General features: G+C 42.0%; 8 protein-coding genes across 16 annotated transcripts in view; 4 read left to right on the top strand and 4 right to left on the bottom strand.

The window, feature by feature from the left end:
• The window catches only part of LOC108114237 (LIM and SH3 domain protein Lasp), a 30,854-nt gene extending 23,362 nt beyond the window's left edge, over positions 1-7,492 (bottom strand). For all 4 annotated transcript variants that reach the window (XM_017225110.2, XM_017225111.1, XM_017225112.1 and 1 more), the window contains exon 1: positions 6,734-7,492. In XM_017225110.2, the coding sequence (XP_017080599.1) occupies positions 6,734-6,802 (69 nt within the window). In that variant the 5' untranslated portion in view covers positions 6,803-7,492. The remainder of the gene's footprint in view (positions 1-6,733) is intronic.
• Positions 548-5,227, top strand: LOC108114239. Its single transcript, XM_017225115.2, has 2 exons — positions 548-647; positions 717-5,227. The coding sequence occupies exons 1-2, from the start codon at positions 618-620 to the stop codon at positions 1,821-1,823; spliced, it is 1,137 nt and encodes a 378-aa protein (XP_017080604.1). The 5' UTR covers positions 548-617; the 3' UTR covers positions 1,824-5,227.
• A 582-nt stretch (positions 7,493-8,074) lies between the features above and the next one.
• Positions 8,075-20,270, top strand: LOC108114475 (protein disabled). Of its 6 annotated transcripts, none has more exons than XM_017225485.1 (9): positions 8,075-8,882; positions 11,192-11,859; positions 11,915-12,533; positions 13,249-13,485; positions 13,651-16,651; positions 16,757-16,854; positions 16,916-17,650; positions 17,710-17,839; positions 17,897-20,270. In XM_017225485.1, exons 1-9 carry the CDS (start codon positions 8,846-8,848, stop codon positions 18,978-18,980), a joined length of 6,609 nt encoding a protein of 2,202 aa, XP_017080974.1. In that variant the 5' UTR covers positions 8,075-8,845; the 3' UTR covers positions 18,981-20,270. The 6 variants fall into 6 exon arrangements, with proteins under 6 accessions (XP_017080974.1, XP_017080978.1, XP_017080973.1 ...); XM_017225484.1 differs by lacking the exon at positions 8,075-8,882 and adding an exon at positions 8,986-9,922; XM_017225486.1 differs by lacking the exon at positions 8,075-8,882 and adding an exon at positions 8,987-9,922 and having other exon boundaries at positions 13,882-16,651.
• On the top strand, positions 19,153-21,035 carry LOC108113897. Its single transcript, XM_017224603.1, has 3 exons — positions 19,153-19,193; positions 19,238-19,379; positions 20,673-21,035. Exons 1-3 carry the CDS (start codon positions 19,153-19,155, stop codon positions 21,033-21,035), a joined length of 546 nt encoding a protein of 181 aa, XP_017080092.1.
• Positions 21,036-21,199: 164 nt separating this feature from the next.
• LOC108114056 lies at positions 21,200-21,819 on the bottom strand. Its single transcript, XM_017224810.2, has 2 exons — positions 21,763-21,819; positions 21,200-21,705 (listed from the first exon to the last, which is right to left on the bottom strand). The coding sequence occupies exons 1-2, from the start codon at positions 21,769-21,771 to the stop codon at positions 21,358-21,360; spliced, it is 357 nt and encodes a 118-aa protein (XP_017080299.1). The 5' UTR covers positions 21,772-21,819; the 3' UTR covers positions 21,200-21,357.
• A 379-nt stretch (positions 21,820-22,198) lies between these two features.
• On the top strand, positions 22,199-22,813 carry LOC108114073 (peptidoglycan-recognition protein SB2). The gene is made up of 2 exons (XM_017224828.1): positions 22,199-22,562; positions 22,629-22,813. The coding sequence occupies exons 1-2, from the start codon at positions 22,199-22,201 to the stop codon at positions 22,811-22,813; spliced, it is 549 nt and encodes a 182-aa protein (XP_017080317.1).
• A 152-nt stretch (positions 22,814-22,965) lies between these two features.
• Positions 22,966-23,714, bottom strand: LOC108114693 (peptidoglycan-recognition protein SB1). The gene is made up of 2 exons (XM_017225789.1): positions 23,628-23,714; positions 22,966-23,562 (listed from the first exon to the last, which is right to left on the bottom strand). Exons 1-2 carry the CDS (start codon positions 23,680-23,682, stop codon positions 23,045-23,047), a joined length of 573 nt encoding a protein of 190 aa, XP_017081278.1. The 5' UTR covers positions 23,683-23,714; the 3' UTR covers positions 22,966-23,044.
• Positions 23,715-23,852: 138 nt separating this feature from the next.
• Positions 23,853-26,417, bottom strand: LOC108114692 (probable ATP-dependent RNA helicase Dbp73D). Its single transcript, XM_017225788.1, has 3 exons — positions 26,313-26,417; positions 25,439-26,259; positions 23,853-25,379 (listed from the first exon to the last, which is right to left on the bottom strand). The coding sequence occupies exons 1-3, from the start codon at positions 26,333-26,335 to the stop codon at positions 24,172-24,174; spliced, it is 2,052 nt and encodes a 683-aa protein (XP_017081277.1). The 5' UTR covers positions 26,336-26,417; the 3' UTR covers positions 23,853-24,171.
• Between the last annotated feature and the right edge of the window lie 781 nt (positions 26,418-27,198).

Genomic DNA, 27,198 nt, shown 5'->3' with positions numbered 1-27,198 from the left:
CCCGAGCATTTCCCTCACCTTCCCCCTGCTTATGGACCCTCGACCATCCTCCGCCGAGTGAAAAATTGATTGTCATGCAAAAGTGAACTTTAGTTTCGAGTTTTGAGTGAAGTGAAGAGCGAGGTGAAGAGGCCCAGTCAAGAGTGGAGAGAAAATGTATATAAATAAATACATAAAGCTATTGTCATTCTTCTTCTTCTTCTGTTGCCCATTCGTGGCTTCCGAAAGCGAAAAAGACTTCGAGTGTGGCACAGAAAAAAAAGAAGGAATACAGTCAATCCGCCATTTGGCATCAATAAAAATGCAAGCTAACGAATATCTTTGAAAGTTAGTTTAAGTATTGGATAAAAACTCAAAGTTATAGATAAGCAATAGTTTAGTTTCCCCTGCTAATTGACCATTTCTTAACCTCATGCTAAGGGAACCACAAAAAATGTTTACCAAGGTTGCCAACCTAACAAAATCTCTATGGTAGTTCCTTGTGCTAATCTATCGATAACCATATTTTTTTAGTAATTTTTGGTAGATTTTCTTTAGAGATGACACAGTCGAGTCTGTCAAATTATTTATCAAATTTCAATCAGTGACTGTCGCATCGTGGAGACTCGAAAAATAAAATGAAATCCCAGTTCAACCGAAAAGCCAAAGTAAGTCTGTGTCTAATGTCGCCATCAGTAGATTCTATGTAATCCTCGATCCATATATCCCGATGTAAGCCAGAGCCATCCACAACATCTACAGCTATAAAACCGAAGACGACAATTAAACTGGAGGGTCCAAAACCGATATCCACGACGGTGGTGGTGAAGCGCCAGAATTGCTGCCAAAACAATGATGGAGCAGCCGGAGTCACCGGAGGAGGTAACGCCGACGGAAAAAATACCAAAGGCAATTTTAGAGGGGGCAACACCGATGCTGGTAAGCCCAAAGGAAGAAACTTTGGTGGAGCTAGCTCCAGAGCAAATAATTCCGGTGGAGCTAATGCCGGAAGACGTGGTTGCTCCAGGGGTTGTAATAACGGCAAGGAGTCCTACCAATTCGTTCCGGTGCGCCGTAAACCCCTGGGCGATTACATGTTGCTCGAGGAGCCAACTTCTTCCAGTCTTCCAACCACATCCTCATCCCAGTTGCCGAACCATCCTCATTCCATGAGTTACGCCGCCGCTGTAGAATCCCATCCCGTGTCTAAGCTTAAAATCAAGGTGGTACTATCTCCACGGGTTAAGCGGATCAACAATCAACAGCCGGTTAAACGGCCAAGTCCCAAGAGCTCACCCGGTGCCAGGGTGAAAATGAACCCACCGACGCAGTCCAAGCCACACATTGTCCACCAGGTGATCCCGAAGTGGAATATGGCACAAATTCCTCTACAGTCTCGCGCTGCCCAAGGAAGTTCCAACTCCCCGATCAACTCGTCGCCAGCAACGGGCAGTAAGAAGTGGAAAAATTCAAGAAGATCTAGGAAGGCCTTGCAAAGGCAGAGGGCAGCAGAGGCTGCTTCTATAGATGCCCATCAACTCCCACAAGAGAGTAGTGATCTGCAGAGTTCCTCGTCGAAATTCTCTGATGTTGTCACCTATTTGGACTATCACCATGAGCGAATGCAGCGTATCCTGGCTCAACAAACGGCTGGACAGCAACCTTATCCCAACCGTGGCCAGGTGAAATCCTGCAAGAACGTTGTCGAACTTCCAGGTCACAGGTCCCTCTTCGATTTCGATGATCGGCTTTTCAAACGCGGCGATCTGGAGGCCACCGCCCTATTGGCCCAGAACAAGGCTATGTTGCACAAGTGGCTGAACCCCAGCACGTTGATCTCCTAGGCAGCCCCGACGACTCAACAAAAATCTTTTCAAAATGCAAATTTACCAGTTAGTTTTCTGTGTGTTTAGTTTTTGTGTTGCATAAAATTTTCTGATCAAAATTTTAAGATCAATCTTAGCAAGCGATCAATCAATTTGAAATTTGCAGCTTATACAGATTGAATTAAAAATTTGAGTATATATTGGGAAATAAATAGGTTTTAATTAATATCTAACTACTTCCTTTTTCTCAGCGCATTTTCTTCCTCGATTTTTCCTAACATTTCCCCCTTCATTTCTCAACGTTTTGAAGTTTGTTGCTGTAGTCATTTGTCACACGAAAGAGATGCAAAAATTAAAACATGGCCCAGTGAAAAGTGATGGCCTATTGGGGCGACCAAAAGAGAGGGAGGTCATTGGCGGGGTCAGGCAAGTGCAAATATGTGCCAGGAGCCAGCAGCCAGGAGCGGAGGTGCGCAGAAGCCAAAGGGGGCCTGACTTCTCGTTAAGTGGCAAACGAAGTCAAACGGACGGCGACGCTTTTATTTTTGATGCTTCGCTGCCTCTTTGTGTGACTTCTGCTCTCTACTTTCCTCCTCTTTCAACGCTCGATTCGTGCCCTGCGAAATTGGCCAGAAAAGGTTGGCCAAAAACTGGCACGTTCCTATAGCCTGCTAGCTAGAGAGCTAAAGAGCTACACAGAGCTCTCTTTCTCGATCCCCCCAACCAACTTCCCATGACAACATGACAACAAAGAGGTCATTTACTTTCCTTGCGAGCATGAAATAATCGTTCGTCGTGGCTGTGACTCTGAAAAAAAGATGTAAAAACATCGAAAACAGCTCCAAAAGTCAGGCCAAAGCCAAACAAAGCGCAAAGCAAAAGTCAAACTCACATATTTCGTGCAAAATAAACCCCAAAATGCAACAATGACTACTATTGGTAATGTGGCAAAATCAAATTGCAACTGAAAAATACTCTTTATTAAGGATTTTATGATATCAGAAGTCATTATAACCAAAAAAAAAACTACTATTTAAGCACTAAACTTAACTGCCAATCAGGAATTTCCTTGGAGAACTAAAAACTTTAGAGTATATCGATCGAAATGGGAAGAGTAAACAATATATTTTAAAATACTTATTAATTTGTTACTGATTTTATGTTTTATGTTTGCTACACATTTATATGTATAAAAAAAACAAACAAAAATCGTTTTTTAGTTTAAAAAAAAATACCTAAGACATTTCAAAATTCCTATATACCCTTAAACTTTAATACAAAATGCGGCAGGAAGGAAAATATAAAGCTGAGAGATAAATGAAATTGGCAACAGAAGCGACAGCCACAGAGGATATAGGCACGGGAACAGAGGCCCACTTTATAGGCTAACCAGTCAACTTGACTTCTCCATTCCGAATGGTTTGGTTTTTAATTTTTTTTGGTAGAATCAAAAATCGATTAACAAAGCGCCGGCAGCGAATGCGATGCGATGCAATGCGCCGCGAAAAGCCGCAAAACTTTAACGGAACATTTAAAAAGGCATTTTCTTTCAAACGAATTCGCGTGCGAATCTCTCTGTCTGTGTGTGTTTTTATCTATATCTATATAAACTTATATCTGTACGAGAAAGACAGAAATAAGAGATAATTGGTATAAAATACCCGTTTATTGCTGTCACGAGTATCGATTTCTATATCAGGATGTGTCACGTGCAGATAGCAGCCAAAGCAAATCCTCCTTCTAAGTCTCTAAAATTCTATCGTCGTTAGCATTGGGGTGATTCAGGAGAAATGTATAGTAAATATTTGCCTTGAATGAAGTAATACTATTGTTCAATTTTCATGGTAAAAAATTACACAGTCATGGCATAAGCAAACTACATTGAAACATCGCAAAAACAATAGCTTAAACTTGGCTTCTGATCTCATCATAGGCTTTTATTAGTCACGGGATTTTTATTGCTGCAAAAAGCAAGTACAGTGTTAATTCACATAAAGCTTTTTAGGCAAAACACAACTAAATAGTAGTAAGCATCTATCAATTTTAAATTCTTACTTTAATATTCAAAAATTGAGGATACCATTTCAAAAACTTCCTATTTAAAAATTTAAAATTATTCCATTAAATCCAAATTTTGATAAATCAGTTTCCTCAGAAATACAGATAACATCATAGCCAAGCCAATTCAGTCATTTGAAACACAAAAATTCCAACAAAAAACTCACTCAATTAGTAAAGCTCTCATTCAGTAATAAAAAAAAAACTAAAATGATTGATCCCCTCTGCATAGCAATAATTTATTTTGTCAAGCCTCTGACCTCATATGGCGTCCTATTGCTCAACTTTTATAGTCTGTTGTGAAATGCATGCATTTAAATTATTTCGCAATCGCAGACACACCCCAGGCAGCAGCAGCAGCAGCAACAAAAGGCAGGCGCAAGTTAAACATGAAACTACACAAGAAAACTAATGCAACTTAATGTAAAGGTAAACTTATACTCCTCAAACTACAGGCCACCTACCACCCCCCTTTCATCAAATGCCATGTTTACAAGTCTCAGCATTTCCATTAGGCGCAAAAACACACGCAGACGCACATAAATGTTTTATAACCGACTTCGGTGCGTCTGTCTTGTGACTCTAAAATAGTTCTTCATTACTCCATTGTCTATAATTAGAAAATGAAAATGCTGACTGGCGAGGAGGAGATGAGACGACTCTAGAAAGACGAGACTATAATTAGGTTGTGGTTGTTGCCAAAGGGTGAGGGGGTTTTTTACAGCAGAGGGTAAGGGGTCTTGGGATTGACACGTTTCAACGCTGTTTGATTCTCGATGCTGATTGCCAATCGGAATTTGTTGATGGATTCAATTCGATTTCAAAGGGGAGAGAGCCGAATCGAACCGTTTCGATTCGTAATGTAAATGTTTGTCTCGAATCGTGCGTTATCAGCTTCCAAATTTCAACGAAACAGCAACACAGACCCTCAAAACATAAACACAGATTGACAGACAGCCCCAAGCCAAGGGCAAAAAATAAAATGGAACTAAAAGAGGGGCCTCCAGTTGTAGTCTCAAGTCTCAGACTTAGAAACAAACAAAAGTTCAATAAAAATAAACTGGAATTAAGCGTAAGCCAATAAGCCCACGGGCACGAAAAAATAAGAAACGAAAGCCCCACTTTGCCTGCACTTACAGCTGTCTTTGGCGTCTTAGTTGGAAAACTAATTATATAAAATGAAAACCGATTGAGCTTGATTCGAATTTAATGTTGCTTATCAAACTGGCATAATTTGAAACTTGTTCCGGTCACATCCCGTAATTATATTTAGATAATGTTATTTAAACATTTTAAATTTAGAAAGGAGTATTTTGTTGAATCGTGAAGGCAAAGATCGAATACTTATAATTCTGAAAAATTTTAAGTTTGTAAATATGTACATATGTACTTAACTTTTGGAGTTATTTCCTTGTATTGTACGATTCTTTTGAATACGCTTAAAATATTAAGGAATGAGCTTTACCATTAAGATACACCATTCATAAAAAGCCAACGGCTTTTTTTTGCACATGAACTTAAACAAATTTGAAACGTCAATACATTTTTTCTTAGAAAAATTATAATTTTAAGGCAATATGATCCCAGGAAGTTTGATTTTTGAAAACGATAAATTTAACAGAATTTTGCAAAATGTGATTTAAAAAAGTTCAGTTTTACTTAAGTAGGATTTCGTGGAAATTAATGAAATTCCAACTAACCGAAATGAGTTATACAAGAAAGTTATTATTTAAAATGAAAATAATTACAGCAAATGTTTCGTTTAAATATGAAATTCTATATTTCGCCAGCTGCTAATTTCGCGAATGCCACTGTGTCAGATTTTAGAGAACGCAGTAAAAAACTGGTCTCAAGTCTCGAAAATATGCGCTCAAGGTCGGTCAACGGATTTGCTTTTGTTGCTTTTTCAAAAGACAACGACAACAACAACTAAAATAAAAACAAAAGCAGTTGCAACTAAAAAAAAAGCAGTACGAAAGACACAAGATCGCGAAAACCGAAATGCAATAGCGCCGGTGGAAGAAAGAGAGGGCGAGCCATAATTAGAGAGGGAGCCCCAAAATTCTGCCAGCGGAAGCGGCGGCGGCACTAAATTAATAGCAATTGTAGAAATTTCCTGAGTTGGCGAAAAAAACAATGAAAACAGTAATTTTTGTTGTGGTTGCCACCCGCACACAATTACACTCGAAAAAAAGATTATTGATCATTAGGAAAAACATTATCATGACAACTTTCTAAAAATTTGTTTAATCAAATTTAAGTTATATTATTTAAAGATAGACTTGGTTAAATCTAAAAGAAAGAAATAACAAATCAGGTTTAAAATATCGAGTTTGTTTAAGATTTAAGATTAGTTAAGATTTTAAAAAAGATGAGACCATTTTTCTAAGCAAGCAAACAAACATAAGCAAAATGTCTTTTTCAAATGCGATCGTTAATAAGGTTTAAAATTCATTTGAATATAAACAAAAATCGAAAAAGTGCAAATGATCTGTTTGCTTTTCACAGTGCAATAGTGCTATTACACCCACACACACAGAAACGCGTGAGGCTGCGCCGTTATTTTTCAGTAAATATTTGAATTCCGTGAAGCAAATGGAAAGGCAGCCAAACAACTTTTGCGGTTATTAAGCATAGGATAATAAACACAGAAGAAGCAGAGCAACAACGAAAAAAGGCACGCATGATCAATGGGAATAAGAGGGGCAGATCAGGAAGAGGGAGCGGGAGAGCAGAACCGACTGCCATGTGCCAGCTAGACGTCTCGCTCTAGCGCCCGCAACAAGTGCACGAACGAGCGGCTTGAAAACTATATAGAATCTGACTAGGATAAACAGGATATGTAGGATATATTCAAATGGAAAACTCACTTTATCCAGACACTTGAGCTCCTCGATGGGATAAACCACCTTTTGGCATCGCGCACAGGTTTTATTCATCTTGCCGCTTTTTTCCTCCTTTGTTTTGTAACTTCTTGGTATATGAGTGTGTGTATGTATAAGCACTTTTATTTACACACCAGGATATTATTGTTAACTTTTATAATAATCCCTTCCTTTTTTGTACTGCTACACTTTTTCACACTCCACGATTTCTAAACAGAAAAGCACTCTCCTCTTGGCTTAATTTTGCATATTGTTGCGGGTATTGATTTTCTTATGATCTGCGATTTAAAGAACCTGATCGGACCGGAATAGGAACTATGGGAATGTATGTGTATGAGCCGAGAATTTGTTTCACACTATTCACCAAAACATTTAATAACTGGTTTGCTTTGTTGTTGTCGTTATATAAAAAACAGACGATCGATCGTAAACTTTTTCTTTCTAATTATTTTTTGTTTTGTTATCCAATTTACACTTTTTCTTTTTCGTTTTCGGTTTTTATTAATTTTTAGCTGTCGCGACTGCGCTACAGGTAGAAAAAGCGACGCGCGCAGAGTGGAAAGAGGAGGAAGAGATAGTGATGTCTCGATTTAATCCCGTTATTTTTGATAACACCGACCAGAAATCGTAATCTACTTTTCGTTTATTACTTTTTAAGGTGAATTTGATTGAGGCGCGACACAAACGAAATAACGCGACAATCCGCGATAAAACAATTCCGTTCGTTTAGAGTGACCGCAGCAGAGTGACCATCGCGGCTGTGTGTAATTATCTCCAATGCACTAAAAGAGATTTCCTAATTTAGCCCGAGTTCTAAATATTCAATACTTAAACCGCAACGGATAACGTGAAACCGAATTTAGCGACGACGCAACCCTGCTTGCGCAAGCAGGTTTAAAATTATAATATTAAATAAATGATATGAAAATGTTACATTACTTACATCTCCAACATTTCTTATACATTGTATATTTGCTTACTAATAAATGTTTTCTTGAACCCACAATGTGGAATTACTTATATATCGAACCCGATAGCAGTTCCTTATATGATGGATTATTTCAAAAGTGGTTTGGAAACCAATATATATTTTTTCAAGAAGCAAGACAATTTTTTTATATATTGAATTAAATGGAATGAATTGCAAATATGTATTAAGTAATAAAATCTTTATGAGAAACTCAAATAAGAAATAACGGGTTTCCTTTACGCAACGAAAATACGAGTTAAATCAAAACTTATGTGATCGATAAGCCGATAACTTCCGTACCGGCTGCCGTACAGGGTGCCCGCGGCACGTCACCCACCACCCTCAAATCCTTTCAGTTTTAATATCGAATTTTTTGGTGTGTGTGTCCATTTCCTGCAGCTCCCAGGGCGTATGACTAAATTATGTTAAATATCCATGAAAATAAGTATTAACCAATGACCAAATAGATGCAAAGCAGGAATAACGTTAGGAGTCAGTGTGTAAATAGCAGGCAAAACAGACAAATCGGATTTTTTCGCTTTGGAAAAGTTGCGAGAGTGTCACTCATTTCTTTGTACTTCACATTTTTTCTTGGCTGCCAGACAAAGAAAGTTGTGCAATATAGGACAAGAATTTATGATACAACGAATAACGGTTAATGGAAAAAAGATAATTTGCCGCTGCATAATGAAAGGCGTAGTAGTATTAGCTTTCTTCGTGTCCCTCCCCCCACAACGCCCTAAAGTAGGCAAAGTGGAAGTAAACACGCACACAGATGCCAAAGTTGGAAAATCGATAATCCCTGTCGAGTGTGTGTGTGTGACCGTGTAAGTGTAACTGAGACAAATGCCGGTGTGTTCCATCGACCGACTGGCACAATAACAAAAACAACAGCAAGTTTGGCGGAAGGAGTGTGCTGGTGCGAGCGAGACAGCAGTCGCGAACAGCAGGACAGGTGTAAACAAAGCACAAAAAACATTATAAAAATAAAACAACGAAGAAAGCCATACAATTAACATAAGTCGTAAATAATATAAACCGCCCTAGAAAGCACAATCATTATTCGCAACATTATACGCGGCCAAAGGAATTACTACACGAATGCCAATCAGCTTTTTCTGAGCAAAATGCAGACGCTGCGCAAGAAAACGAGTCCTTGTAAATGTAAGTAAATTAAAGATCATTTTGATGAAGTTGATAATTTAAAATGTATTTATGTATTATTTAGATACTGAGCCAGATGGCAAATCAAAAGCATTATTACATTTATGATTTGAAATAATAACCATAATAAACCAAAAACAACACAATAATAACAGTATTAGCAAGAGTTTTTTATATACAGTTTTTGGTTATATAATATTATTTTAATTGTCTATTTCAAACTATTTTAAATCTCGATATACTATACCGATAGCCCAACGATCGTTCGTTTCCCCACTAAGCCTTGCTATCGATAGCCGACTTAGACAGCATCTGTCAATCGAATAGCAGCTGCTGCGCCGGCGTCGCAGTTGTCGGCAGGTGTTGCAGTTTTCCCAAAAGAAGAACAACAATAAGCGAGAGAGATCCGCGTTCTGTACTTCATTTTTCGGGATGAAAATCACTAAATAATAGAGTGAAATCTGTGTACACACGCGAGTGTCGTCTCCAGATGTGTGTTTGTGTGTCTGTGCGTGTGTTTTTGTTTGTTATTTGAATTGAACAAACTGCGACAAAAGAGAGGGAGAGCATCACATTTATACGCTCTCAGTCGTTTTTATTCATTCCATGATCGCGGATCTCAAATCGTTCTCTGCTAGAATTCAATTAAATCTATAGCGTCGCGAAAAATCGTTGTGGAATATTCGTACATTGTGTGTCCTCCATTGTGTTCTGCCCTTCTCCTCCGTCTCCGTTTCTCCCCCTCCAATTCTCTCATCCCAATGGAAATGTCAACACAAATTCACACAAAAGAGAGGCCAGGAATGCGACACTGATTTTGTTGACACTCCAGTGAGCACTGTTAAAGAATTCTTGATTTCAACAGTTTTCCCAGCCTTCCCAAGGCTTTACCAATGAGCAGTGCCCATTGAGCCATTGGGCCTGGTGAAACATGGTCAAATCCCTGGTGGCCAAGTTGTCCACAGCCTCATCAAATCTCTCCTTGGCCAGCACTTTCGGCGGCGGTAGCGGCGCAGCAGAGGAAACGAATTACGCAAAACGTTAGCGAAAACAAACTAAGCAAATACACAAATCACAAACAAACACAGTGGCCCCTCAACAGTGAGAAACGTTAAGATATTGCCGAAAACTATTATTTCAAGTTTCAAAATTAAAATTATTGATAAATTAGTGATCAGTTAAAGAACAAATTCTACGTTCTAATCACTTTAAAATATGTATTTTTAAAACTCTATATCAAAAAATAATATTAATACATTTATAAAACTAATCCTTATAAGCAAGAGAATAATTTTCATTCATTTTGATCAAATATATTTTTTGTATTTAAACAATTTCAGTTATAAATAAATTTTAGAGCGTATCAAGTTATTCCAACTACACAGTGAACATTTTAAAGTAAAACGGCTGATAAGCCCAAGCTATGAATATAAATTATTTTGTAATTTTTATGTTCATGATTATTTTTATTATTTATTGCCCCAAAAGACTTATAAAAGCCAAGATTGTTTCTTAAATATAAAACTAAAAGAAAAAAAACAATATTTATTTTTATTCCACTCTTTCGTCTCTGTAGAGATTATACACATTCTTAATTAATTAAAAGCCTCTATACAAATTGCTATACCAATTTGTATGCTTTAACTTTGAAATCATTAAATTTTTCATTTCGCTTAAAACAGTACTTAAATAAATTTTCTAAGTTTTAAGAATATAAATATAATACATGAAAATGCTCAGCCATGCACATAAAACTAGAAAAAGTTTGGAAAATGAATCACTGGAAATGTTTGTATGTGGATTCGCTTCATTAAAATCATATTAATACACACATTTAAAAATATTTATACACAAAAGAGCAATTAAAAACAAGTTCACGATATATATACTACAACAAATGGTTCTCTTATTTTGATAAAAACTTAAAAAATGTTCGTTTTTGTATTTTTTAATATTTTTAGAGCTTTATAGTATAACCTTTTAGTGAAGGGAGCACTTTCGTTTTTAAATTTGTCCATCGAATTTAAAAAAATCTTTGCTATATCCCCTTAAACAAATATTTTTATATTAAAAATATTAAACATGTTTCGCAAATTCGTAAAAGCCAGGTTCAACTTATTTAAAAAAGGCTTCTCTCACACGAATTCAGCCACACCTCGAAAACTCAAGGCTTCTAAAACTGGCGAGTGACCACTGTAAAATATACTCGTAAAATAAAATGTTTTCGGCAAACAAAAACTAACTGAATACACACCTTAAAAAGACACAAAGACTTATTCTGGCATTCGATTTACAACGCTTATTTCCAGATCGCAATGATCCGGGACGCTTTTTCGGCGATGGCGTCCAGTTCAAGGCAAAGCTCATCGGCATTCTGGAGGTGGGCGAGGCCCGTGGGGATCGAATGTGCCAGGAGGCGCTGCAAGACCTCAAGATGGCCATTCGGGCGGCTGGAGAGCACAAGCAAAGGATAACCATCCATGTGACCATCGATGGGCTGCGTCTGAGGGATGAGAAAACTGGTGACTCACTGTACCACCATCCGGTGCACAAAATATCCTTCATCGCCCAGGATATGACGGACTCAAGGGCTTTTGGGTATATCTTCGGATCGCCGGATAGTGGCCATCGGTTCTTCGGCATCAAGACGGACAAGGCGGCCAGCCAGGTGGTGCTCGCCATGCGTGATCTCTTCCAAGTGGTCTTTGAGCTTAAAAAGAAGGAGATCGAGATGGCGCGTCAGCAAATTCAGGGAAAATCCCTGCATGATCACGCCAGCCAGCTGGCCTCCCTGTCCTCGTTGAAGTCCGCCGGCCTAGGAGGGTTGGGTCTGGGTCATTCCGATTTAGCCAGTGGAGGAATATCATCTGGACATGCCCTTACACTGTTGGGCAGTGGCCTTAGCACCACAAATGGAACAAGCAGGTTGGGCGTAAATCTAGACGTGGCCAAGGCGTCGGGATCGGCCGCCAAAGAGGTAAGTTTATGTGGAAATCGAATTGATTTTAATTAATGCAACCCACTTTTTGTAGATTTCCCCCGAATCTGTAGCTGACCTGGTGGACCTCGAGCAAGAGCTTACCTCACTTCAGCGAGGAATCAGTCAGATGGAACGAATAACGCCAAATGAACCGACCACGTTGACCTCCAATGCTGGAGTTGTTGGTGCTGCACATCCGACATTGGCCAAATCTGCGAGCGAGGATGATCCTTTCGGAGACTCGTTCATCTATGTGCCCTCCTACAGTATCCTGCCACCGCCACCTGATTCCGGGCGAAATCGGCACAAGCCGCCTAACAAAACTCCAGAAGCGGTTGCCAGTTTGGATGCTATGCTTTCGCCACCTACTGGTGCCAGTAGCTCTCAAACTCCTGCCACTGCAGGACATCAGACTGCGGATAACGACGATGACAATTGGCTGCAGGAACTGGACCAGCAGAATGATGTCTTCGATACAACCAAAGTAGTGGGCAGCAGCGGATTGGGATCGGTTTTGGCCATGGCTCCATTGGCCTCCTCCGAATCCACGGCCACGCCCACACAACAACTGACAGAGATGGCTTCAGGAACTGGAGCTCTAGCTGACCTTGATATCGGTTTGGGATCGACATCGACAAACGAAGAACTGGCCTCAGCCATCTTGTCTTTGGGTAAGCTTAAAAGAGCATCGCTCCACCATCTTCTCATTGTTGAAGTTGTCACATATTGTGTGGCTTTGTCATCTCCATGAAAGCGATGAAAGAGCTGTCTGTGATCGTTCGGGGAGTGGTCAGTGGAACGAGATGTGTCCGCCCGCCAAGGGAACAATTGGGAGTGCTATAGGGTCAAATTAATTGAACTGAATGAAATCTTTGGGTGTAGAACTCTCTGTAGATTTTTGTATACATGTATAATTTTTTCCTACATAATTTGTGCAATTTTTAAATATTTTTGAATCAATTTAAACTTATGAACTTTGCATACCTTGTTTCAGTAAGGGATTTAAGATAAAATATTTTTTATATGATTTTCATTAAACAGACAGCTCTTTCTATTGCTTATCCTAAATTTATTTTCTGTTATTTTGTATTGTTAAGTGACTGTTTTTTAATTTATTATGTATTATGTGCTCATTCTAATTCTAACCCTAAACTAACTCACATAAGCTTAACTTAATTAGCATTCGGATAGGGACACTTCATGGTGGTTTTTATTTCTTCGGTCTCATTGATGATTCAAGCTTTCTTCCTTTACTTCTAAGCTCTTTGAGTTTTTCTCTTATTTTTGATTTTGTGGAAAAAAGAACTTCGGAGTCTCCATTTGGAGCTGCACTCATGGTCCGATATCTCTGTCGTTATTCCTCATTCCTTCTGTTCCATTGTGCAGATGCGTTCACGGATCTGGATCCGCTGGGCACGGGACGCACCAGGCCGTATGTCGATAAGAAATACTTCTTCCAAGAGCTAAAGAATCCGCCGAAGAAGCTGCTTAAGGAGCTCAGCTCCGGCAGCCAGGCAGGTCTTGGCTTGGGTCTCTCCCTGGGTCAGCCGGATGGCCTCTTTCCGGAGGATAGCACCACCATCTCCACCACCACCACCACCACAGCTACTAACATCACCGCAGGTACTAACCAACCACAACTCGAACACCATTTCCGCACAGAGAAAAAATGTCATTTTAATGAAAAAAAATAACATATGATAAATCATTTTTGGTGATATTTTGTCTCTGTGCACTTAGATATTGCATTAAGTAAACTGCTCTCTAAAGTTTGCACTTGCACCGCAGGAATTCCGCTCCAGAACTCGGCTAACATACTAACCACCACTGCTAGCACCGCCGCCAGTTTGGGCCCGCTACTGTCCACGGTTGCTTCCAATCCCAATCCCGATCCCCTGCCCGCTCCCATTTCCATACCCACATCTATTTCCCACTCGATCACTCCGAGCGCTGAGCTGAAACTGTTGCTTGGCCATATCACTAATCCGCCTAATCCCACCGGCCACTATTATACCACAGAACCCCCCACGTTGACCTCGTTGGAGGATCCCCATCCTGCGGCGGATCCTGTGCTGTTGCCCAGAGACACGGATCCGTTTTCGCCTACACGTAAAAAGAGCGATCCAGATCCGTTTCAAGAGGGCGATCTCTTTGCCAAACTGGATGCTTTCGAGTTTGAGGCTCCGCCGGCGGTTCCAGCTCCCTCGGCCCCAAATGTGGCGACGGAATCAAAATCGAACGTATTCAATGGACCACTTCAGGTGCAATTGCCACCAGAGAAGGAGATGCAGCTTCAACAACCTCCAAGTACGGTGAGGAATCGTCCCACGGCCTCAGTTTCCGCGCTGCCAAGTGGAGGTGCGTTGGATGTTATCTCCAGTATAAGCAACAAGAAGATGCCACATCTTTTTGGCCAGTCCAGATCTTTTGGAAAATCGGGATCGGACATTGGTTCGAGTGTCAACATGCGACGTTTGCAGGAAAGCGATTCTCTAAGCGAAACGGAGGCTGCTCCTGAACCACCGCCTCGTCCAGATTCGACGCCGTACTCGGAACCGCCACCTCTACCGCCCAAGAAACAGTTCAGCGACTTGGTCATTCGACCTTCACCTGCAAATGCCACACCTCCTCCAAGTGCTGGACGGTATGAGTACTTGAACAGTAGTGTCACTGCTAGACGGACTGTCTCATCTGTTGATGCACCACCCATTCCATTGCCATCGCGACGTGTGGGACGCTCCGATGGTTGCTTTCCGGGTCCAGGAAGACCAAGAAAACCGGGACACACCGAAGATGACTACCTGGCGCCATTGGGAGCTCCACCGCCATTGCTGCCGCCTCCCAGCCAGGGATCTATGGCTCGGGCTAGACCACAACGGCAGGCTTCGCTTGGCAGACCACAGGATATCTATGAAAATAAGGCAGAGATTCTGCAGGCTCAAGCTCAGGCCCAGGCCCAAGCTCAGGAGGCGTCATCTACTGCCAATACCCTAGCTCCCGATATTACATTAACACAACTGCTCACCTTGGGAATGGATGACTTGGCTATTAAACTAAACGTTCCGGCCAGCAAACTAAGCACCATGACTCTGGTTCAATTAACAGCCTATCTCTCCGAGTATTTGTCTAGTGAAAAGAGCCAGGTTCATAGCCAGGAAAAGAGATCTTCGCCTGCCATTCCAGCTCCTGCTCCAGCATCCACAGCAGCTGTCTTCAAGGTGAACTTCGATCAGCAAACCTCCTTTGTGGCCAAGTTCGACGACACTTTCGGCGAGGATGAGCTGGTGATGCCTTCGAGTTCCTCGGATTCTACCTTTGTGGCCAATTTCGCCAATTTTAATGAGGCTCCCACGGCAATGCCCATGTCAGCAGTATCGCCAGTGGTTGCCACAGTTCCATCAGCGGATCGTTATGCAGTATTTCGCGAAATCATCGATCAGGAGCTGCAGCAGCAACAGCAGGAAACGGATCTAATGGGCGACTTGACACCTCCGCCAGTCGACGAGACGCAGGCCAAGGAAATTCCAGAGGGATTGGAGGTGAACAATGTAGGTGCAGAGTTACCAATTGATGCCTTGGAGGTCAAGCCAGCTCCTAAGATCGATACCAAGATCACCGAAGTTGTGGCACAGGCCAAGGACCGTTATGCAGCCCTAAGAGACATCATCCTAGTGGAGAATCTCTTTGATAAACCGGCGATTCCAGCAGCCACGCAACCGGAAAAGGATCTACTGCAGGACTTTCCAGAGTTTAGCGATGAGTTTAATGAGGATCATGACCTCCGTCAAATAATGGATCATCAGGATGCACAATCACATTCTAGGGATCGCCTTGGTCTGGTGGACAGCCGGGGCTTTCCAACAGAGCCTTCATCTTCCGCTTTGACTGTGGGCGATGACGACGAGGATGAGGATGCAGATGCAGGTGGTGAGAGCAGCATGGATAGTAATGAAAAGGATGCAGAACCCGTTAGCGGTCAGGATCAATATGAAAAGCTTTCCACGTCCACGCAACAACTGGATGCAGCTGGTCCAACTTTAGAGGACGTGCAACAGCAACAGCAGCAGTCCCTACCTCCTAAACAGGATCAGAAATTCCTTTCCGTACTTACAGCACCTGGGGGTGGAACCAAAGATGATATCGAGATCGATGAGCTCATGCATCGCGCTATATCGAATCTCTCTCTGGACTCAAGGGACAGGATTTCGCCAGCCACCTCTTCGGCAGCTCCATCAAGAGGAGCTCCCGGATTGCATACGCCCTCGCAGTTCAATGATGTCAGCACATCGCCAATTCCTCTCCAGAAACCAGTGATGGGGCCATCCCCAGTGCCCTCGCAGCTTTCAGCAGTGTCTCAACTCATTGATACCGCAACTAAACAGATGATGGGCGACAAGGAGCGAGAAAAGCAATCCTGGGCAACTTTCGATTCCCCAAAGGCAAAGGGAAAGGCTAGGTTAACGCTTCCACCACCACCTCCACCTGCCTCTAATACTTCACAACCGGATACGGTGGAATCTCCATGCAGTTCGGATCCACGTGACGATGGCTGGTCAAAGCAACAACGTCGCTGGGCGAAGAAAGAGCGACAACAGACGTCCTCATCATCTCGAGATTTGAGTCCCTGGGACGATGAAACACCAGAGTATCTAAAGAGACGGCAATTGGCCGCCGCCCAAATGGCTCATCCTCACCAGCCACCAATGCAACCACAGCCGCAGCATACAGATCGGCATGGCTACTACATGAGACACGCCAGGCGAATGAACTCATGCGACGAGGATTACGAGTAAGTAAAGAAAATAGGTCTTAGTTTCAGGAACTAATGAGATGTTAATAAAAATGTCGGGTTTAAATGATATAAATGCAATTAACAAATATTCAAATATTTTAGCTATGATGCGGAGTTCATAGCACGCCGGGATCAGCAGCAACAGCAACAGCGAAAGTTTAAACATGGTCTCTCCCGCAGCCGCGACAACTTTGATTTGGGTGAGTTATATTAATTACGTTCAAATCTTAAATGGTATTCTTAAAACTCTTATGTCAACAGAATCCCCCAGCTGGTACCATCATCCAGCGCATCACACTTGGTCCCCGCAGGAAATCGAGCAAGCCCGAGCGCGATCCTTTGAGCGTGCTGCCTATGAGCGATCCAGCTATGGGCCACCACCGCCCATCTACGACAAACGAGGCCAGTTGCGGAGCAAATATCGTGGGGATCATAGGGAAAGGGATCGTGAGAGAGATCGAGACCGAGAGTATCGGGAATACGCTCGTCCGAACTACGATTTCGACTACGAAAATGTGTATGATGAGCGTGGAGGACGTTCTCCAATGGCCTACAAGCCAGGAAGAGGTGGAGGTGATTACCTCTATGATAGAGAAAGAGATCGAGAGCGTGAACGCAAATCCTTCGACCGGGAAAGTCTTGAATCTTATGAGAGTGCCACACGGCGTCGACGAAGTTTCGGTAGTGGAAATGATGTTTACGGCAGCTTGGACAGTCGCGAAGAATACCGCGGCGAGAGGGAAAGGGATCGTGAACGGGACCGCGAGCAGATGAAGACCCGCTCCTTACGGAAGCCCACAACTACATCTGGAAAGCTCAGAATCAGTGGCGACATTGACTACGAGCAGGACTCGGAGCAGGACTTCCAACAGCGACCAGGTGTTCGGAGTCTGCAGCGACCCAGTCAGCTGGGCGGAGATGTGGTATCCTCCAATGCGGTAGTGGGCCCGCAGCGGTTAAGAAAGAGCAGCGGTTCCAGTCCCTGGGATGGCGAGGGTAAGGGTTTTTAAGTTTTGGATTTAAAATGTTTCTTTCTTACCAATTGCATATTGCAGAACCTGCATTGCCTGGTCAGAAATCTTGGAAACGTCCAGCCAGCGCCGCTGACACCGAAAGACGTTTGGCTGAGAGTAGAAGGGCGGTAGCTTTGGGTCAAACTCCCTCGGATGGCGAAAAAGAACGAAGGTCAGTGTTTTTTCTTTAATCTTTAAAGAAGGTCATAAATATGCATAAATACCGCAGATTCCGTAAGAAGACCCGCGCTCGCAGTGCTAAGGACTTAGCTGCCGTGGGTGCTCCCACTGCAGGCACCTCAGCGCCGTCCAGGTCAGGCTACGGCCGTGGCATCCGGGATAACTACGATTACATGTGCCCTGGCCAGCGTAACGATGACGACGACGATGATGATGACGACTATGTGGATGATGAACCGCCAACAGATGAGGATAAATTCGAAAGATTGAACCGCCGGCGACATGAGATGCACCAGAGGATGTTGGAGTCCGAGCGTCGGCAAATGGAACGTCATCAGCCTCCATCACTAGCAAAACTTCCCGGCCAGAATCGTACACGTGGCGTTGTGGTAAACAGTGATTATGGTTTTGTGGACAGTTATGAGCAAACTCCAACCCCAACGCCACGTTCGAACGCCAGCAGCACCGGGCCCGGTGGCCTGATGATGAGTGGTGGAGAATCTTCCGCGGGAGTGACTAGTTCCAAGTTTAATTTTGACGATGGATTCGAATCGGATTTCAATCAGAGTTCACCACCGCCAGCACCGGCAGGTACCGCCTCCAGCTGCAATTCTACACCGGCTGGTCCAGTTTCCGCAAATGCAAATAATGGTGGATCGAAGAGCCTTTTCCGATTCTCTAATGATTTCTCCGATCGCGAGAAACGGGAACAGTTCGAGATGGAAACACCGCCGACCTCAACGCCACCCATTACCCAGAAACTGCGATTCGATGATAATGTAAAGGTGTCTCAGTTCGACGATGCTGCCTTCGAAGATGATTTTGCCAAGGCATCATTTGATTTTGAAAAGGAACAAGGTGGTTCTGGGACAGCTGGAGCCGGAGTATCGGGTGCTATGAGTAGGAAACAGAATATGCGAACCAGCAAGCTCCAGCAGCGCCAGGAGCTCATCAAGAAATCCGAGTCGGTGAATATATTCGCCAAAAAGCAAGAGGATCCCTTCGAGGACGATGAGTTCTTTAAATCACCGGATCAGGAGCCGTCGACGGATCAGCATAATGACGATGCAGAGGCTGGCAAGTTCCAATGGAACGAGGACGCGAACTTTGCAAAGTTCGATGAAAACATGTGATTTGACCAACTCTTTGCCAAGGCATCGGGGCAGCGACCGGAGCCGGACATCGATGGCAACAACTATGCTGAGATCGATGTAGTTAACGACACTGACTTTTACTTCCTGACGAATCTCAACCATTACTACCAGCAACAGCGATTGCAGAACTTGCAGCAGAGCTTGGACCGCCATGTGTACTGCAATCTGCCAGACCAGCAATCTCAGGAGCAAGTGAAGCGGCAGCCGATAACCAAATCAATCTCCACATCCACAAGTCCCTGGCATGAGCCAAAGGCCAAGTCTAAGCCAATTCAGCAGTTGCTGAGGAAGCCGAAAAAGTGGAAACTTAAGCGCACCCTAGATGACTTCGTTAAGTGTCTGATCATTGCATCGTCGGAGCATGTTTACGATTACGATGTACTGTGGTAGGATCAGGAGGATTGGGAGGATGAGGAGGTGTCCAAGGATCAATCTTAAGAAAGAGGAAGAAAGAAAGAGGGAATCCATACGATATATAATTCGCCACATATATCTAGTCAACTTAAAAGCCATTTAAACTTGTAATATCGCAATACTCCCTCAAATACTGTAGACGATTCCTTAACTCCCAGCTCTGCCCAATCCACAGGAGATCAGATATTGTTTCTAAACCAGATTGTATATATAGATATATCCACAAGGAGATTCCAACCAAGCCATAGATGAAATGTAAACGAAAACAAGCGTTTGTTAAAGGTACTCCCCACTCGACAGATAATGAAATACTCACATCCCAAATCATCAATCGATCTGCAAATCGATCAAACTAACGAAAGCAACTAATTAATTGCCTATGCTAGATGTCGTCTAACCCATATAACGATTTATCCAAAGTGCAACCACTGTGCTAGCATAAAATACTACATATATTCCTAGGATACGTTTATGTTTATGCGTACTACAAGCAACATTTTTATGATTGATTACATAGTTAACTAACGACTAATTAGTTTAATTCCACGGCAGTGTCGCATCAAAGTGTTTTATGATTTAACAACTTATATACATAAATATATATATATACATATATATTTATACGTAACTGAAAGAGCAACTGAAACTGAACGATCAAGTAACTCCCAAGCAGCTAAATAAAAATAAAAACATTAACATTAAATAATATATAATAATTATACATACAAACATATTCTTATATGTAATGCAATTATACGAATACTATAGTTATTGTCAAGTCTCGCTGTGTATGAGATGATTAAATTGGTTTTTGTCTCATCATTTTGTTCTATCAATTAAACTGTGAGAAGCATATTGAGAATTGTTTTTTATTTGTGGGCTACTGTTATTATTACTAGAATTTCTGAAAAACGCTTAACATTATCAAGAATTAAAGTGGTTTCCAAATAGTAATGCGCTAACCATTTATTACTTCAAATTAGGTGTCGTAAGATACAAACCCATATGGGCTGTTATGCAAATTATTTGCTGCCTTGCACTGCCATTTATGCCACTTTTGGAGCAAAGCGTTTGACAATTTGGATCTTTTACCAGACTCGCTGTGGTTCAGAAACTATAAAACCAAAGGCTCGATCAAAGACAATGCATACTCAGTTTTGAGACTCTGTGCCAACAGCAATCTTTCTAAGATGCAACCAATGGCAAGAAGATCCTTAGGGAATCCCAGTCAGGATTAATAAGTTTCTCACATTTCAGTTGATTATTCTATCGATGGGACTGTTGGCCAGCGCTACGCTGGCTAAGCCTGCTGTGGATCCGGCTTTATTTCCATCGGCATCACCTTTTGGGTTTTATCCAGGATCGTTTTCTCCTGCAGTTGCCGCAGCTCCATTTGCTGCTACCCCTTTGGTTAATCCTCTAGGTGCTCCCTTGGGTTCATCTCCTTTGGCCGTTTCTAGCAGTCAACGCCTCGACTACTTCAACCAGTTTAATGCTGCTTTTACACCGACTGCTCCTGCTCGTATCCTGGCTGCTACTCCTTTCTCTGCACCTGGAGCTCGTCTTATCCAACCAACTCGTTTTATTGTTCCTGGATTGCAGGGACCATTTTTCATTTAGAAAAGCTCTTACGTTGTTCATTAATTACTAAAGTTTTAATTTAAATAAATAAAAATACAAGTTGGTTAACCACAAAAATTTTGTTAGTTTTACTCAACGGGTTTCAGTTGTCCACGGGCCTAGTAAAGTGATTAAATGAAAAAAGGGAAAATAATATGTTTATATTTTCTGTATATATATTTGAATATATTTATGTAACATAATTGTTTTATATATCCATTGATATATATTTAAAACAATGTAATTTGGTAACGATTGTTATCACAATAGATTTATGGTGCGGTATGTTAACCATGTGGCATTGCCTTCTGTGATGCAACATTCACCAGACACCCTTATAGCCATAAACATAGTTATATGTGGGGTAGTAGTACGGGTAGGTGTACTGATAGGTCGGGGCATAAGGATAACTATAGGCGGGATAAGCTGGATATCCTCCGCCGTACTTATAGTAGGTGGTCGGATAAGTGGCTACTGTTGTTGTAGGCACATAGGCTCTATTCCAGTTCCGAGTGACAAACTGATGACTTGTGGCCACTGGAACAACGGCGGGTAAAGCAGCCGGAACTGCTGATGGATACGTCGGTATCACTCCAGATGTGGCAGTTGCAATGCTGGTATGGGACAGAACCAGTCCCAGTAGAAAGTAGCTAAGCATAGTAGAGAGAACCTGGAATATATGAATGCTTTATTTGTGTTCCACTTAATGATCCTTAAGGATACTTACGATCTTCATGATGTAGCTTTAACCTGGGTTACTACCTGGGCCACTCGATTACTGGCCACTGTCCACTCGTTACTCATCCAAGTGGCTTTTATAGCTCCCCGGATTGGATTTGACTTTCAAATGCAGTAATCCTTTTACGGATGACCAACCATTTTTGGGCCACCGAGTCGTTCAAGGGCAGATTTGCATTACCAAAGAAGAGAAGCCAACAAAGCGTGCAGGGCTTTATATATAGATGTCTTTATACATATATGACGCAAGCGGAATTTACAAACAGACAAAGGCTTCTTGGCATTTAATTATGCTGCAATTCATTGATCGAAACCATTGATCGAAACAGCTGAGTAAATAGGGAGATTCTTGGCCAGAAATTTCGGTGGGCTATATAAATAGATCGATCAGTGGCTAAAAGAGTACTGCATAGCAAAAAGTGAAGATGAAGCTACAATCGGCACTCCTCCTGTTCAGCTTGACATTGGCCTTGGGCCAGATTGTTCCCCGGAGGAACTGGTGTCCTGCGCCACTATCTCCGAGATTGCCAAGGCTGATGGTACCCGTTCGACTCATCATCATTCATCATACGGTCACGGCTCCCTGCTTTAATCCCCACCAGTGTCAGTCGGCACTTCGACAAATTCGTGCTGATCATCTGCGCAGAAAATTCAGGGATATAGGCTATAACTTCCTGATCGGCGGCGATGGTCGAATCTACGAAGGTTTGGGTTTCGGCATCCGAGGGGAACACGCTCCCCACTATAACAGTCAATCGATTGGGATTGCTTTCATTGGCAACTTTCAGAGTAAGCTACTAATGGCGTATTGAAATTTAAACTCTACTTAATATTTATTAATTTATGTCTTTTTAGCTGGATTACCTCCTCACCAGATGTTACAAGCTGCCCGTACTCTTATCCAAATCGCCGTACAGCGTCGCCAGGTTTCGCCAAGTTATTCTCTTGTGGGACATTGCCAAACTAAGGCCACAGCTTGTCCGGGAAAACATCTTCTGGATGAGCTAAAAAAGTGGCCACGCTGGCAGCCAAAACCTTAGGTTGTAAGACTAAGTAAACACATAAGATTTTAACGAATATTTTAAAAATATTTTTTCCTATAATCTCTTCCCCCATTTCTATAAATGTTTAATATAAATAGTACTGACTATTAAAATAACACTTTAAATACAAAATTTAGAAAAATGGCAACTTGTTTCAACTAATAATATTACTATTTATTTTAATAAAAATTCTAGGAAGTGTAATGCATCCTCTTAGGTAAAGTACACTTAGTTTTGCCTCCAGTGGGGCCATGTCTTGATCTCGTTGAAGAGGGCATCGCCTGGGCAGGAGGTGGCCTTGGTTTGACGGTGACCGAACAGCGTGTAGTTATCCTTGAGGTGTCCACGCTGTTTTGCCAATTCGATCAGATCTTTGGCGTTTTGGAGCATCTGGGCAGATGGTGCATTGCGCTCGAAATTGCCAATAAAGACAATACCAATGCTCTTGCGGTTATAGTTGGGGGCATGTGAACCCTGGAGTCCAAAACCACGACCCTCGTATACCTTTCCATCTCCGGCCACAATAAAGTTGTAGCCGATATCGCTGAAATTTCGGCGACCTTTGTGGTCAGTCTGTATATTTTTGATCATCCGCTTGCACTGATCGGAGGTGGAGCAACCGTTGGGATTGTCGGAGTGATGGATGATTACATAGTCAACGGCACCAGAAATCCTCGAAGGCGAACGGGCAGGAACAGCTCCCCAACTGCTTCGGGGCTCAATCTGCAGGGCATCGGCGGAGAGAGCTGTCCGAGCGAGAAATAGTGATTAAACAATTTGATTTTCGTTTACGGCAAACTTGATTGATTACCTAAGGAGCAGAGTGCCAGAGCAGTTATAAACTTTATAGCCGTTGATGTGTTCATCGTTTCAAGATTCAAGATTCTATAAAACTCTCTAGCTTACGGGTGCTGCTTAAATAGGAATTGTTTATTGTGAAGAAAGTCGAAACGAAAGATACTCTTAAGGTGAGTTATAATCAAGATTTTAGACAACAGCTTGTAAAAAAAGAACTATTTCTCAAAAACAAAATTTGTGCTAAGTGTGCCTCACTTTCGAAAAAGAATATCATAGGAACTGTCTTTATTATATTTTCACAAATTATAATAAGAAATTTAGTGCGTAGTGCGTCGTACTCGCCATAAAATTTAAGTACTTTCATACAGGGTAAGCAAATACCGATTGCGGTGAAGAACCTGGCGGGGATTCACTTGCGCCCCACAGATAAGAAAATGCTCCCGGAGACCCCGAATAAACGCTCACGCTATACAAAACAACAATCAAATATTGATTTACATTATTATAATAAAATAAACTAAATACAATAACTACAAACCAAAAAATTATTAAAAATTTTATTTTTTGATTGCCTTTATTATTTTGGCAACACTTTGTTTCTTGGATTCTCTGGGCTTGGCTTTTGGTTTTTTAGGTTTCGCGTTTAGGTTCTGTTTCTTGGAGATAACTTCCGCCTGACCATCAGCCGCTTTGAGCTGCAGTTTTTCCATCAATGTCAGTGGACGATCCACATCCTCCTTGTGCTTATGGACCAATGCCTGATGGGCAACTCGTTTCTTGTTCGCCATCTTTTGATTCTTCTGCTTTCTCTGATAGACAGCCAGAAAGTGCAAAGCGTTTTTATAGTCAACTGCATGCTTTATCTCCATGTCTTGCGAAACTTGTATTTCTTCACCTAGTCCCTTGCCCACATCGTTCAATATTTTTTTGAATGCTGGCTGCTCTTTTTCCGTCAGCAGGGTGATGGCGGTACCCTTTCGTCCAGCTCGAGCTGTTCGACCTACTCGATGGATGTGGGTCTTGATGTGGCGTGGTGCTTCATAAGAGATTACAACATCTATATCAGCCACATCAATACCACGCGCTAGGGCGTCTGAACAGATTAGACCCGTTAACCTTCCAGCGGCAAAGTCTTTAAGCGTATTTTTTCGAACTAGAGCCGAAAGATTTCCAGATAACTCGGCTACTGCAGTAGTCGTATTAAGGAAAAGGGTTTTCAATACGTGAGTCAGACGACTGGCCTGGTCCGTGCTGTTCGTAAAGCAAAGGAATCGTTTCCATTGGTTCTCCTGCACCAAAGCAAAAAGAGTAAGCGGCTTCAATCGCAGCTCCGTAACACAGAAACGTTCAGTTAATTCCGCAGGCGTTGTGTATTTGCCCACAAATTGTCCGTGATCTGGATCCGTTTCGTTATCCATCCCTTCTCCTGATACCTTCGTCATTGTGGGCATGGTAAACACGGTGGTAAAGAGACGCGGCTGGAAGAGTCGTAGATTTTGGAGCTTCTCCGGATCCTGAGATAGTGTAGCCGAGAACAAGAGCTTATGTGGCTGCTTGCCAAAGCTGGACTGAAGTTCAGCATAACATAGAGGAGCTTGATTTCCGGCCAGCAACTGGTCTGTGGTCTCCTTAACATGACTGTCCAGGTGATAAAGCCAGTTTTGGAAAACTGCATCCATTATCCTGTCGGCCTCGTCAATGATAAGGAATTTAAGGTTTTTTAGGCAAAAACCTTTGGTGGCATGCAGATGGTCTACCAGGCGACCTTAAATTGGAAAAGATTTTTAATAAAAAACAGTTTAAGGGATTGTTTTCCCAATTTACCTGGAGTGGTTACCACAATATCCACCTTGGAGTAATATTTTCCTTTATAGAACTCAACCAGCTTCTCCTGCTCATCCTCAAGTTTGTGTTGCTTTGATAGCAGGCAAGCCTCTAGCTCAGTTTTACTGCACAATGCACTGATTACCCGGTAAACCTGCAGGGCCAACTCTGCCACAGGAAGGACGACTAGGGCCCGTACTTTACATTCGACCCGTTGTGATAGCAACTGAACAATTGGTATGGCGAAGGCCAACGTTTTACCACTTCCCGTAGGAGCAGATACACAAATATCGCGGGGACGAAAAGGGGGTGGCTTGGCATGGGCCTCCAGAATCCATGGGATGACCTGGCGTTGAACAGGAAACATTCGCTTGATTTTCATCTGCTTAAGAGCCTGACAGGTAGACTTTTCCAGGTAATCAAGCTGATCAATGGCCTCCGAAGCGGGTATCTCTTCCTCGGGCTGCAGGTTTCCCCCCTCGATGATAGTGGGATGAGCCAGCCAACTAGGCAATTGCATCTCCACTTTGTTCTTTTTGTCCGCCGAACCATCACCGCCAAGAACTTGAAAGCCACTAGAGGGTACATCTTGCTCCTCAACTATTGCGCGGGTGGTTTCTTCTGATTCTAATAGCTCTTCCTTGGTTTCCGTCTCTTTTTCGTGTGGCTTTACTTTTTCTGGGACGGGTGTTTCTATAACTTCACTTTCTTTGTGTTTCCTCTTGCGTTTTGCTGCTTTCTGGAGCAACTTCTGAAGTATTTCATCTTCGTTGGCGGTTTCTTGATTCCCATCTTTGGGTTTCTTTAAATCCTCTGTATACCTATGGAAATATTGAATTAATATCGTTGATCAATGTTTTTCCAACTAGCGTACCTATTTACAGTAAATAATTCCATTATTAATAGTGCTTCACTCAATAAAAAATAACGAATTAAATGCACGTGTTGTCGCGAATTTGTTTACTATTTTTATAGTGTGACCGTTCATGTATTTTTCGTTAAATCTCAATAATGGCGTTGCCATACTGTTTTTAAATTGGGCGCGTTTGATTTAAGTTTTTTATTAAAAACTTTGTACTCTTTCCGGTTACGATTGTAATTCAAACATTTTAAAAATATATGTAAATTAAAACTAAATATAGGTCTAAATATTTTATAATAAATATTTAATAAATCAAGAAAACGGATAAATATTAATATTTTATAAAATGTAATAAAATCTTTGGCAACATTTGCATTTCATTACTTGGTCTGGGTATTCATACTTTTCATTTGTTTTTGTCCCGACCTATTAATTATTCACAATATTGTATTCCAGTTTTCAGGAATAATTAAGATTATTCCCACAACCGCAAGCAACCGCAATTGTCAACGGAAATGAAAACAATATTAGTTCATATTCCAGTTTTCTAGGGGCTTTGTAGTTTCCCTTAATTCGACTTACGAGATGCGTTGATGCGTATGCAAAATGATACCAACAGCATGGGTTTCTTTGGGGGTTTTTATGCCTGTCAATGACTCATTATTGACCCAGAGATTGTCCCACGTGAGCGACAAATGCAAAAATAAACGGCAGGTATAATATTTAAAACCGGTTAAAAGGTTTTTTACTTGCTCCACTAAGAAGAGAACTTCTGAACTTGACGTCTGAATATTGCTAATTCTTAAGCTTCTAACGAACTTTTTGGTTATTTTCAAACAACGTCTGGAATTCAGATTAACTGTTACCAAGTGTTGGCCATTTCCGTTCATAAATTTTA

The sequence above is a fragment of the Drosophila eugracilis genome, unplaced genomic scaffold, assembly GCF_018153835.1.
Source record: "Drosophila eugracilis isolate 14026-0451.02 unplaced genomic scaffold, ASM1815383v1 contig_2154, whole genome shotgun sequence".
NCBI classification, from domain to species: domain Eukaryota; kingdom Metazoa; phylum Arthropoda; class Insecta; order Diptera; family Drosophilidae; genus Drosophila; species Drosophila eugracilis.
Note: the sequence above shows the minus strand (reverse complement) of the source record. Positions and strands in the feature narration are given on the sequence as shown.